The sequence below is a fragment of the Populus trichocarpa genome, chromosome 7 (assembly GCF_000002775.5).
Source record: "Populus trichocarpa isolate Nisqually-1 chromosome 7, P.trichocarpa_v4.1, whole genome shotgun sequence".
NCBI lineage: Eukaryota > Viridiplantae > Streptophyta > Magnoliopsida > Malpighiales > Salicaceae > Populus > Populus trichocarpa.
The window spans coordinates 10,543,765-10,556,498 of NC_037291.2; the positions used below are offsets into that span (position 1 = coordinate 10,543,765).

Genomic DNA, 12,734 nt, shown 5'->3' on the forward strand with positions numbered 1-12,734 from the left:
TTATATGTAAAACATCATTGTGTATTAAAATTAATATTGTGTAATTAAGATATTTGTTGTTCCTTTATAATGCATCATATATTTTTTTAATTAAGTATTTATTGTTGTGGTTGTGGTTTTAATAAGTTATGTTGTTATTGTATAATTAGGTTGGATAAGGGATTATAACAAGTAGATGAAAAACAATTTATAGAAAATCATAATGAGATTTTCAATGGACTATATAATACTTGCAATTGATGTAAAATTAAAGTCTTAGCATGCATGCTAATAATAAAAATAACTATGCTTAAATTAAAAAAAAAAAGAGTGTTTACTTGTTGAAGCATCTTAAAGTAATAAAAATTTTGTTGTTGTCAAATATGAGTTCTTTGTCCTTAAGGTTTAATTATTACTTTTCATTTGTGCAACTAGAATGTTTGTAATATGACTCTTAAGATTCCAACACCACCATCTTGGTTTAGATGCACTTCCAATCAAGGTCTTTGAACTAAATATTATGTAACTCAAATATCCCTCAATAACATGGCTTTAAATTTGAAATAAATATCAAAGCATAAAAAAAAACACAAAAATATAAGGTGACCCTTTTTATAGTAAATTTTGGAAGCTTTCTTCACCTCTTTTTTTTTTTATATAGTGAATTTTGAAAGCTAAAATATTAAACAATTAATTCATATTATTTAACTTTTGATTAGCCACCATAAAATACTTCTGGAATAGACTGTTAACATTCATGGGTTGAAAGAAATAATTATTCTTAAACCATGCCTAAGTCCAAATTTTAGTTTTACAATTAATTCAAACTCAATCTTAAGTTAGCGCGTGTGAGTTTAAGCCTAAAGCCCACTTCACTTAAGACATATCTCCTCTAAAAGTTTAGGTAATCTTTGAGTATAATTTTAACTTTCCAAATTTTCACTTTATAAACAACAAGAAAATTTTATTTCTTTTCTATATGGGATAGAAGTTTTAAGAGAATTTTTAATTTTACCAAAACATATCAATTAAGAGTTCTTTATGATCAATTTTTTATTTACTTATAACTTGTTTAAATCATGTTAATATTTTATATTAAAGAGCATATGTTGAGATTAAATTCCAATAAAATTTTGATCTAAAAAATAAATAAATCACATTTTTAATTTGATAACAAATATGCTCATTAACCATTATGACATTGTAATTTCAAAAGCATGGCAACATGGGATAAGGCATAAAGGCTGAACGTACATGATGCAACTGGTTTAGCTGAGAAGGTTTATAGAAATGCTTTCTTCCGAATTGAACCGGGACTTTGAGAGGGTATGTAATGATCATCAACTTTTTCATTGAAGATCAAAAGAAGATTCTTATCTAGGAAGATGCAATCCAAAAGAAAATCACTCAAAACTCCTAAGAAAATCTGCAGATGGGAATGACACCTATGCTTCCAGCAACTGTACCCAAGTATTGATTTTGCATAATTTCGTCTACATTTTCATCATTTGAGTTAAACAGAAGATTAAAACAACATTTGCAATAGCTTTAGTTTTCTATCATTTTTTTTCTTGTGATGGTATCAGAGCTGTGATCTCTCTTCATTGCGTAATTCTCTCCTCTGTTTTGTTATCATGGCTGAATATGAAAGTCATGATATAGCTGGAGGAACAAAGGAGATAGTTACCTCCTTATCCAACGCCTCTGATGTTGATATCAGCACTGCTCATAAATTGAGCTCCATGTTGTTGAATGAATTTAATTACCTTTCTTGGTCAAGGGCAATCACAATTGCTCTAGGTGGAAGATCAAAATTAGGATTTATCAATGGCACGATTAAATCTCCTGAAGTTGGTTCACTGGAGCATGAGGCTTGGTTATCAAAGGATCAATTAGTTATATCTTGGATCCTAAATTCAATGGAGCGCAATCTTGCCGAAATTTTCAGTTACTCTGAATCATCTTTGGATCTTTGGAATGCTATTCGTGATATGTATGGAAACCAAAACAACGCTGCCTGAATCTTTCAAATTCATCAAGACATTTCCAAAATTAATCAAAATGGAAAACCTTTTGTTAGTTTATTGGGAAACTTAAAAAGGCTGTGGAGTGAATTGGAGATTTTGAGACCACACACTGTAGACGCTGCTATCCTAAGAAAACAAACTGAAGAAGACCGTATCTTCCAATTATTAGCCAGCCTCAATCCTGATTTTGAGGACCTAAAAAGCCACATTCTGATGAACTCTGATCTTCCTTCCTTTCAAAATGTGTGTGCCACAATCCAACATGAAGAAGTTCGTCGAAAAGTCATGTCTTGTACCACTGGTCCAAGTCATCCTGATGTTCGTGCATATCTTGCACGTCCATTCTCTGAAGGAAAAACCTATAAAGGCAAACAACCAAATCTCAAATGTCAACATTGCCACAACATTGGACATACAATTGATCGGTGTTGGAGTCTGCACCCAGAGATTAAACCGAAATTTATGAAAGATCACAAAGGGAAGCAAGCTACTCTACATAAAGCAAATTTGACGACTCAGTGAATCATTTACTTCTAGCCCTGTTGCATTATTGAATGAATTCACAAGTTACCTGCAAGACAAGCACGGTCAGGGAACAACCCAAAGTGGAGGACAGAATCAACCTGCAACTATTCTCAGTCAATTTGCAGGATTCCTAGCTGATGCAAAGTCTGAAACTAGTTAGGGTATTTTTCTTGCTTTTATGACTGCATTAGAGATTGGTAGTTGTCATAATCTACGGGTTATTGATTCTGGTGCCACTGATCATATGTCTAATAAATTGACCAATTTCTCTGATTTCTCTATTCTTTCCACTCCTGCGTTTGTCTCTGTAGCAAATGGGAAAGGTGCTCCTGTAAAGGGTAAGGGAAAAATGAAATTGTTGTCGTATATTGTCGAGTCTGATGTTCTTTATGTTCCTTTATTTCCTTTCCAGCTACTTTCTGTAAAAAGGTTAACCTCCTCACTTAATTGTGAAGTTATATTCTCTCCTTACAAGGTTATCTTTCAGGACCTCGTCACCAAGAAGATGATTGGTGAAGGATTCCATTTACATGGACTTTATTACTTCACTCATGATTCTCAAATTTCTAAAGGTTTCCAAGCTATGTCTACTCCTGTCAATGAGCATCTACTTTGGCATCGCCGTCTAGCCCATCCTTCAGCCGCTGTCTTTAATAATATATCTCCAGTTTTACCTAAAGGAACTCTTGATTGTGAAATTTGTCATTTTTCTAAGTCATCTAGGCTTCCTTTCAAATCATCAGTGACTCAAACTACTCAGATATTTGAAATTGTACATTCAGATGTTTGGGGACCTTTCTCCTCTTCCCTTGATGATTTTAAATACTTTGTAACCTTTATTGATGATTTCTCCAGAGTTACTTGGGTTTATCTATTAAAATCTAAATGTGAAGTATTTGAATATTTCAAATATTTCCATAAATTGGTCACTACTCAATTTTCTGCCAAAATTAAAATTGTACGTACTGATAATGGCTTAGAATATATGTCTCATAATATGACAAACTACCTAAACTCTAATGGCATATTGCATCAGACTAGTTGTGTCAGCACGCCACAACAAAATGGAATTGCTGAACGGAAAAATCATGATCTGATAGATAAAACTCGCGCCATAATGCTCCAAATGAATGTTCCTAAATCATTTTGGTCTTATGGAGTGCTTACTGCCACTCATCTTATAAATCGCTTACCCAGCCGAGTGCTGGATTTCAAATGTCCTCTTGAGGTTTTGTAGGATAAAGTACAAGATGTGTTATACCTTAAAGTATTTGGTTGTACTTGCTACGTACATTTACCAGCTACTCAACGTGATAAACTTGATCCTAGAGCTGTTAAATGCATATTCTTGGGTTACTCTCAAACTAAGAAGGGGTACAAGTGTTATGAGCCTAAATCCAAGAAGCTATACATCTCTAGAGATGTTCGATTTGTTGAAACTAGTCCTTATTTTGAAGGCACTAGTCAAGAAGAGATCCTCCAGGAGTTTTTTCCCTTACTCCGTGCTGACCCTAACAGTGAGAATTCTACTGAGTTGCTCAAACCAGCTACGGATCTGACTACAAACTCAATATCCCATATGGCTGCTTCTGATAACAACGAGGAGTCTTCTGATAATGTTTTCCCAACAGGTATTATCGACTCCATGAAAAGTCAATTATCCAATATTCAAAATAGAGCAATACCTTTGCGATGTAATCCACCACGGACTCGTCATCCTCCTTCCAAACTGCAAGATTATGCTGCTTATACAGTCAGGTACCCAATTAATAAATTCCTGACTTATCGAAGACTATCACCTCTGCACACAGCTTTCCTTACAGCGATCTCCAGTGTTCATGAACCAAAAAACTTTCAAGAAGCTCAATCTCAAGGTATATGGAAAAAGGCTATGGCAGAAGAACTAGCAGCACTCGAGGAAAACAAAACTTGGAGTATAACTCCTCTTCCTCATGGAAAACATGCTGTTGGGAGCCGCTGGATATTCAAAACGAAATTCAATTCAGATGGTTCGATTGATCGACACAAAGCTCGTCTTGTTGCTCAAGGATTTACTCAAAAATTTGGCATTGATTACAAGGAGACATTCGCTCCAGTTGCCAAAATGACCACTGTCAGAGTTTTTTTATTTGTAGCTATCAACAATGGGTGGGAGATGTCACAGATGGACATTAAAAACACATTCCTGCACGGAGATCTTGAAAAAAAAGTCTTTATGAACCTTCCACCAGGACACCCTCAAGGTGGAGATTCCATAATTGTTTGTCACCTATATAAATCTATTTATGGGTTGAAACAAATTCCTCATGCGTGGCATGTTAAACTAAGTACTGCACTTGAAGCTCTCGGTTTTAAAAAGAGTTCAGCTGATTTTTCCCTGTATGTTCAACTCAACACAAATGACAATCTCATGGTTCTTATATACGTGGATGATCTCATCATCACGGGTAATAACAATGATTCTATTGCTCTGTTGAAAAAGAATCTTCAGCTCCAATTTCCAATCAAAGATCTTGGGCATTTGAAGTATTTCCTTGGAATTGAAATGGCAACCTCTAGCAAAGGGTTATTTCTAAATCAACGAAAATACATTGTGGACTTGCATCAAGATGCTAATTTGCTACATTTTAAGTCTGCGGCCACTCCACTAGATAGCAAATTAAAATTGGAATCTGATGGGAAAGCTCTTGATTCTCCTAGCAACTATCAGAAACTTGTCGGAAAGCTTATATATTTAACCATCACGCGACCCGACATTGCGTTTGCTGTTAGCCTTGTCAGTCAACACATGCATGCCCCAACCATTCAACACCTAGGAATGGTGAAACGCATTCTTCGATATTTGAAAGGATCTATTGGTCGTGGTATCGTTATGAATAATAACGGACATACGAATATTATGGGATACTCTAATTCTGATTGGGCGGGCAATGCTCTTGATCGTAGCTCAACTACAAAATATTGTATGTTCGTTGGTGGTAACCTAGTTTCATGGAAAAGTAAAAAACAGAATGTGGTGGCTCGTTCTAGCGCTGAGGTTGAATATCGCGCTATGGCATCAGCGGCATGTGAGCTTGTATGGCTTAAACACCTTCTAACCGATCTAGGCTATCCATGCAGTATTCCCATGACTCTTTATTGTGATAATCAAGCAGCCATGCATATTGCGTCTAAGGTAAAGTTTACAATTCAAAGCCATGAAAAATATTTTTTTTACAGGCTTTGTCTAATAAGCTTGTAAACAAAAATGGTATTTATGAAAAAAAAATCGAAAAGCATTAGAGTTGAAAGGTAATCCCACTAGAAAAGTTTGATTTTTTTTTTATCAAATCAAGAAGCGACCTACCTCGTAATTGTTTTTAGAAATTTTGCAATTTGGTTATTTCAAGAGGTGACTTACCTAGTAATTTTTAAATTTGGTCATTTCAAGAGGTAACCTATCCAATTAAAAGTAATGAATTACTTGACCATCATGATTGTTGAATTGAAAACTTCTGATAATAGGATAAGATTTATCCTATTATAGGTGGAATTATATAGCAGAATGAATTTCTTAGAACTAGGTTGAATTCTAGTGACACGAGACTTAACTTCTGAAATAGTAAGATTCTTGAAATGGGCTAAAGTCTAACGTGAGATTACATCTCCTGAAATTTGTTGAATTATTCCACAAGATTATTTCTTGGTATTAGGTTAAATTCTAGTGACACAAGGATACTTTCTAATGCTAGTTTGAATTCCAGCTATACACGATAATCTCATTATACTAGTTTGCACTCCAATTATGTAACATTATATTTTTTGTACTAGGTTGAATTCCAGTGACCCAGGCTTAAACTTCTTGGTACTAGTTTGAGCTCCAGTGATGCAAGATCACACTTCTGGTACTGGTTTGAATTCCAATGACTCGAGTTTAAACTTCTTGGTATCGATTTGAATTTGAGTGATGCAAGATCACATTTTTTGTATTTTTTTTTAATTCCAATAACTCAAGTTTAAACTTCTTGATACTAGTTTGGATTTCAGTGATGCAAGATCACATTTTCAATACTAGATTGAATTCTAATGCTTTGAGCTTAAAATTCTTGATACTGGTTTGAATTCTAGTGATGTAAGTTGATACTGGTTTAAACTTCAGTGACTCAAACTAAGATTTCTTGAAGAATCAAATTCCTTGACTATAAGGTTGAGCCCTTTTGATGCAAGAATGAGCTAAAAGAAACCTTGTCAGAACTTTGTTAGCTTGGACTTGTTAAAGACTTGTTGGACTTTATAATGAATTTGCTTAATTTAAAAACTAATTGTTTTTAATAAAAATTCATAACATGAGGAGTGTTTTTGCATTTCTAACTTTTCTTTTCTTATGCAAATTTAAAAAATTATACATATAAGTATTGTCAAGGTTGTCAAAAAAATTTTTTTGACACGACATGAAAAATAAAATATGAAATTGGATTGTAAAACAGATTGTAAAATCATTAGGAAATTTTTTTTCATACATAGTTCAAGTACCTTAAAATACACGGGTCAAATAAAAATTTATACATAGTTCAAGTACCTTAAAATACACGGGTCAAATAAAAATACAATACAATTATTTATGTCTATAGATTTTCATTAATTAACAATTAACAAGCTTAAAACAAACAATTTGTTAGTGTGTCATGTAAATTAAAACTAGCTTCATTGCTTTTATTTTCCTCATTGTTCCTCAAACATTCATCAATAACATTACCATCTAGAGGATTATTAGTGTCACTACTAGTAACAACACCAATATTGTAAGCATTAGTGTACTACTAGTACCAACACTAATATTGCCAATGTTTTTTTAACTCAAAACTCTTTGAATTCTCTGGATTGACATCAATTTGAATCTCGAAATCATCTCTAGTACCATGACTCTCTATATAAGCATCATAAGAATTTTTTTCTTCGTCACTTTCATCTTCTTTAACATTTTTTCTTTATGTTGCATTATCAATAACACCAAGCAAATCAAAGTTTGATGAACCATCATGTTTTTCTACCTTAATTATCCAATCATCATGAGATAAGAGATCATCTAAAACTACACCAAAATCACCAACTTGGTTTTTGACTTGGTTTGCATTCAATTTCAGATTGCACATTACAAATACCGAGTCATTCATTTTTTTTTCTGGTGCAAATGATTTTTTTGTTTTGTATGAACCTAAATAAGAAATTCAAATTTATAACTTATAAGATTCTTATCAAATATTTAAACATTAAAAAAAATATGATAAAAAAAAAACTCACCATCTCAAATGCACTCCAGATACGTTTACATCCAAATGAAGTGCAAGTCAAGCTTAGAACTCGTATTGCAAACCTTTGAAATTCTAGACATTCATCACCATAAAAATCCCACCACTGAGCTGGAGTTTTTTTTATCCCTTGCTGTCTTGGTAACCTCAATGCCAAGTAACCCTTTGTTTAAGTTGTAAGTCAATTTTGCACATTTCAATTGCACTAGGCACCATCCTTTCTAAGCATTGATATAATCCAATTTTAATGTTGACATTAACCTTAAAATTAAAATTATAATAATAATGAGGATTCAAATAATAAGTTGTTGCATATAAAGATTTGTGGAGTTGAAGTTCCTATCTCGCGCCAACAATATTCAATATAGGTATATAACTACAAAAAAATTAATAAGAATATCATTACAATGTAGGCAAAGCTCCATTGGAAGTATCTCTTTAAAGACATTCATATTAGCAGACGATAACATGTGAAATAAACAATTAGCAAGATAAATACCTTGTTTTTACAAAACTAAAATTTACTTGTGTCTTCTCTTTTACTTGATCATTTGCTTCATATATAAAACTTATAGTTGATTTCTCTTTTGAATCAACTAATCAAAGAACTTTAATTAGAGGATATATTATCTTACATATAATGATATCATGCCAAAACGTGTCATCCAAAACACAACTTTGGATTCGTTTCCCCTCTTCTATTCTTGAAAACCTACATGACCTCCACTATTTAGAAGTAAACATAGTCATCAGCTGTATTTTATAATCATTCAGACATTCTAAAGTCAAATATGTAGTTGTAAATCGAGTGGGTGCGAGTCTAATCAAATCCTTTCCTTTTGTAAAGTACCTTGGCATGGAAATAAGAATAGTTCTTGAATAAATATACGAGATGATTCTTTTCCCTTATAAATAGTTACTTGATGGACATCTAGCTTCTTCTAAAAATATTCCAATTTCGAGTCGATACAATGGCCAGCATATGGTGTCCAAAACATCATTTTTCTCTTTTCCATCAACAATTGTCTTGTTGCCTTATAATTTGCAGCATTATTTGTGATTATTTGCACAAAAATTTCCTCCTCAATCCTCTTCAGGATAGGCATCCAGCATCTCAAAAACTTTATCAACAATCTTGGACATATTAAAAGTATCCATTGATGATATATATATATATATATATATATATATATATATATATATATATATTTACCTTCAGGACTATTAACCAAAACGTTACAAATAAAATGTTTTTTCTTATATGTTCATCCATTAGGCATTATCGAACAACTTGTTTTTTTTTTCTATTCTAACTTGTATTGCTCAAGAAAATTCATTGTTTTATCTACCTTTTAATTCAAATATTTCTCTAATATCATGGTAAGATGGAGGCTAACTCAAGTGCCTAGAGAAACTTGGGTTTTTTACACAGTTAAATGGAATTACACTAGTGTAGAAAATCCTTGCAATTTGTCAACATGCTTATTCTCTAAGATCCTCTTGGGGCTCCTTGTGATAATGAAATATGAAAATTTCTTGAGTTTGATTATTGTAGTATTTTGCAAGTCTTGTTAAGCGGGACAAAATGTTAGGTATAATTTTTATATAGGAAAAACTCTGCCTAAGTTTTGTTAAAATTCATTTTATTTTTTACTTTTTAAAATCATTAACTAAATTAAATGCCAGATTAACAAATTAAATAATAAATTCCAATAGAACCATTTTTTGTTAGATTTAGATGCAAAAAAAATTATTGTTAGATTTTTTGTGGAATGGTTGTGATGACTACTTGGATTTAATTGATGTTATAGTTCAGAATCGCGACATTTAACAATTATCGCGGTTGAGAACCACAACTTTTAATTAATATCATGGTTGATAAATGTTGTGATAAAATACAATAAAGAACATAAACAAAATATAACTTAAGGCATGTACAAACACTGTCCTTAAGGATAGTTTCTCAACACAAGGCTATCCTTCAAGATTCAACAAGTTCCTCCTCTAGAACGAGAGTTACAAAAACAACTAGACCAAGATTGAAAGGAAACACCAGTAAGCCTTGCAAACACAGAAAAATAATACTATGGTTTTTTTAGTACACTTTGACTATGAGATTGTATGGTATATACAAACTGCTAACATGTAACAGCTTGACAGAAAATAAATTAGAAATTTAAAGAGCTATTAGAGAATTAAAAAGTTGTAGCCGTTAAAATTTTTTTTAAATAAAAGAGTTGTTAGGATTTTATAATTGTTAGAAAATTAATTCTAAATATTAAAAAAATTGTAGTTTTAGCAAACAAGATTTAGAGAGTATAGGTGTTGCCTCGCGTACGGGAAGGTGGGGGAAATCAAAAGTTTCCTCTTACTTGGCTTAACTTTATATGCACGAGTACACTATCATTTCTTTGTTGGTTGCTATCCCATATTAAATTTCATTATATAAACATTAAATAAAATTTTTATTTTTTCAATTTTATTTTTTAAATAATCTTTATTATCTATAACAAGAAATGCAATATTTAATTAATATTATTATCAATTATATATCATGTTCTGACTGATCTATGATAGCAATTAAATATCATGATTGTTGACCGTGAAAATAAAAAATATGCAATTAAATATCATGATCGTTATTTTTATTTTATGTTAATTTCCTAATTTGTCCAAAGTACCACCACATCCTTCTCCAACACTCGTATAAATACCCCCTAGCTTCCTGCTTAGTGTCTAACTCATTTCATCGATCCTTCAGTTCTTAAACTTTTGCTCGCAAAATGGAACTGGATTTGGTAACAAAAGACACAAGCTGGTGGGTATTCACTCTTCCAGCATTTCTAGGCTCCAAAAGTCTTTTAGATGGCTTTATTTTGTTCTCTCTCTCTATGGCCTTCGTGTCTCTTGCTTTTCTTACATGGGCTTTTGCTGTGGGTGGTATTGCATGGAAAAATGGAAGAAACCGAAAAGGTCACCGCTCCATTCCTGGACCTCGAGGCTTACCAATCTTTGGTAGCCTTTTCACTTTGAGCCGTGGCTTGGCTCACCGCACTCTTGCTTCCATGGCTTGGAGACGAGCCAACACTCAGCTCATGGCATTCAGCCTCGGCTCCACTCCTGTTGTTGTGGCTTCTGACCCTCATATTGCCCGAGAAATCTTGACCTCTCCCTACTTTGCTGACCGCCCTATTAAACAGTCGGCTAAAAGTCTCATGTTTAGCCGAGCCATAGGCTTTGCGCCTAGTGGCGCTTACTGGAGGCTTCTAAGGAGAATAGCTTCCACTCACTTGTTTTCTCCACGGCGCATTTTAGCCCATGAATCTCTTCGCCAGCTAGAAAGTACGACCATGCTGCGTAACATTACGAACGAACAAAGACGCAACGGTTTTGTCACTCTAAGAAAACACCTGCAGTTTGCCTCGTTGAACAACATCATGGGAAGTGTTTTTGGAAAGACATACGACATGTCGCAAGATAGGCAAGAGCTTGAGGAGCTTAGAGACATGGTCAGCGAAGGGTTTGAGCTATTAGGTGCTTTCAACTGGTGTGACTATTTGACATGGCTCAACTACTTTTACGACCCATTTCGTATACAAAAGCGTTGCTCGAAACTCGTTCCTCGAGTTAGGAAGCTCGTCAAGGACATAATCGAAGAGCATAGAATCGGTGAGCCAGGAAAAGTTGGTGATGATGGTGATTTTGTTGATGTTCTTCTGTCTTTGGAAGGTGAAGAGAAACTTCAAGATGATGATATGGTTGCTGTCTTATGGGTGCGTGTCCTTTACTATGCATCAAGAGCCATTACTAACCGATATTTTTTAAAAAGCTTTCTGACTCACGGAGTTTTGTCTTGCAGGAAATGATATTTAGAGGGACAGATACAACTGCTCTGTTAACAGAGTGGGTCATGGCCGAGTTGGTCTTGCACACTGAGGTTCAAGAAAAGCTCCGTAGGGAACTGGACATGGCTGTGAAAGACAGGAGCTTGTCTGAGTTGACCGACTCCGAAGTGTCAAAACTACCTTATTTGCAGGCCGTCGTGAAAGAGGCTCTCAGGGTCCACCCACCGGGCCCCCTGTTATCCTGGGCCAGGTTGTGCAGCTCGGACGTCCAGCTCAGCAATGGAATGGTCATCCCCGCCGACACCACTGCCATGGTCAACATGTGGGCCATCACACATGACCCGCATGTATGGGAAGACCCGCTAGAGTTCAAGCCAGAGAGGTTCATAGAAGCTGATGTGGATGTCAGAGGTGGTGATCTGAGGCTTGCACCGTTCGGGGCTGGGCGTAGGGTGTGTCCTGGCAAGAACTTAGGGCTAGTCACCGTGACCCTTTGGGTGGCCAAGTTAGTGCACCATTTCAAGTGGGTTCACGATGGTGAGCACCCAGTGGATCTCAGTGAGGTGTTGAAGCTGTCTTGTGAGATGAAGTATCCTCTTCATGCTGTGGCTTTGCAGATGAACAACTAAGTATCTAGGGCATTTCCCGTGTAGGGTTTGCGGACTTCTATTATAATTAGTCGTATACTGACTATTCTCCTCTACTATATGTTATGATTATATCTACCATTATCCCGGCTATGTTTTCTGATCGGTATTCTGTAACTTTTTAAATGGCGCCAATTTTGTAATATTCTACTAGGAGTCTGAAGTTGTCGCCGTAATCAATGAAATTGGAAGATTGATGTTTGTAGTGTCTCTCCTCTATCTTTCTTCATTCAAATTTCTATATTTTCTTATCTTTTTTTTTAGTTTTATTTTTTAAAAAAATTTGAATTGTTTTGAAGTGTTAATATATAAATGAATTTTTAAAGATAATAAAATTTATTTTGATATATTTTTAAATATATTATACTTTTAAAAGGAAGTTTTATCGAACTAAACTAGATGTCATGTTCGCGCGCTGTCGTG

The 12,734-nt window shown here is 34.2% G+C and overlaps 1 protein-coding gene across 1 annotated transcript; it reads left to right on the top strand.

Annotated features, from left to right (window-relative positions):
• Positions 1 to 10,548: 10,548 nt before the first annotated feature.
• On the top strand, positions 10,549 to 12,512 carry LOC7456964 (cytochrome P450 78A7). Its single transcript, XM_002310565.4, has 2 exons — positions 10,549 to 11,592; positions 11,679 to 12,512. Exons 1-2 carry the CDS (start codon positions 10,603 to 10,605, stop codon positions 12,291 to 12,293), a joined length of 1,605 nt encoding a protein of 534 aa, XP_002310601.2. The 5' UTR covers positions 10,549 to 10,602; the 3' UTR covers positions 12,294 to 12,512.
• Positions 12,513 to 12,734: the final 222 nt, after the last annotated feature.

Bases quoted from the DNA above. Each gene is read 5' to 3' on its own strand.
- LOC7456964 (XM_002310565.4), top strand. From the start codon at position 10,603: ATGGAACTGGATTTGGTAACAAAAGACACAAGCTGGTGGGTATTCACT. The intron at 11,593-11,678 runs GTGCGTGTCCTT...TTTGTCTTGCAG, and splicing joins ATATGGTTGCTGTCTTATGG to GAAATGATATTTAGAGGGAC.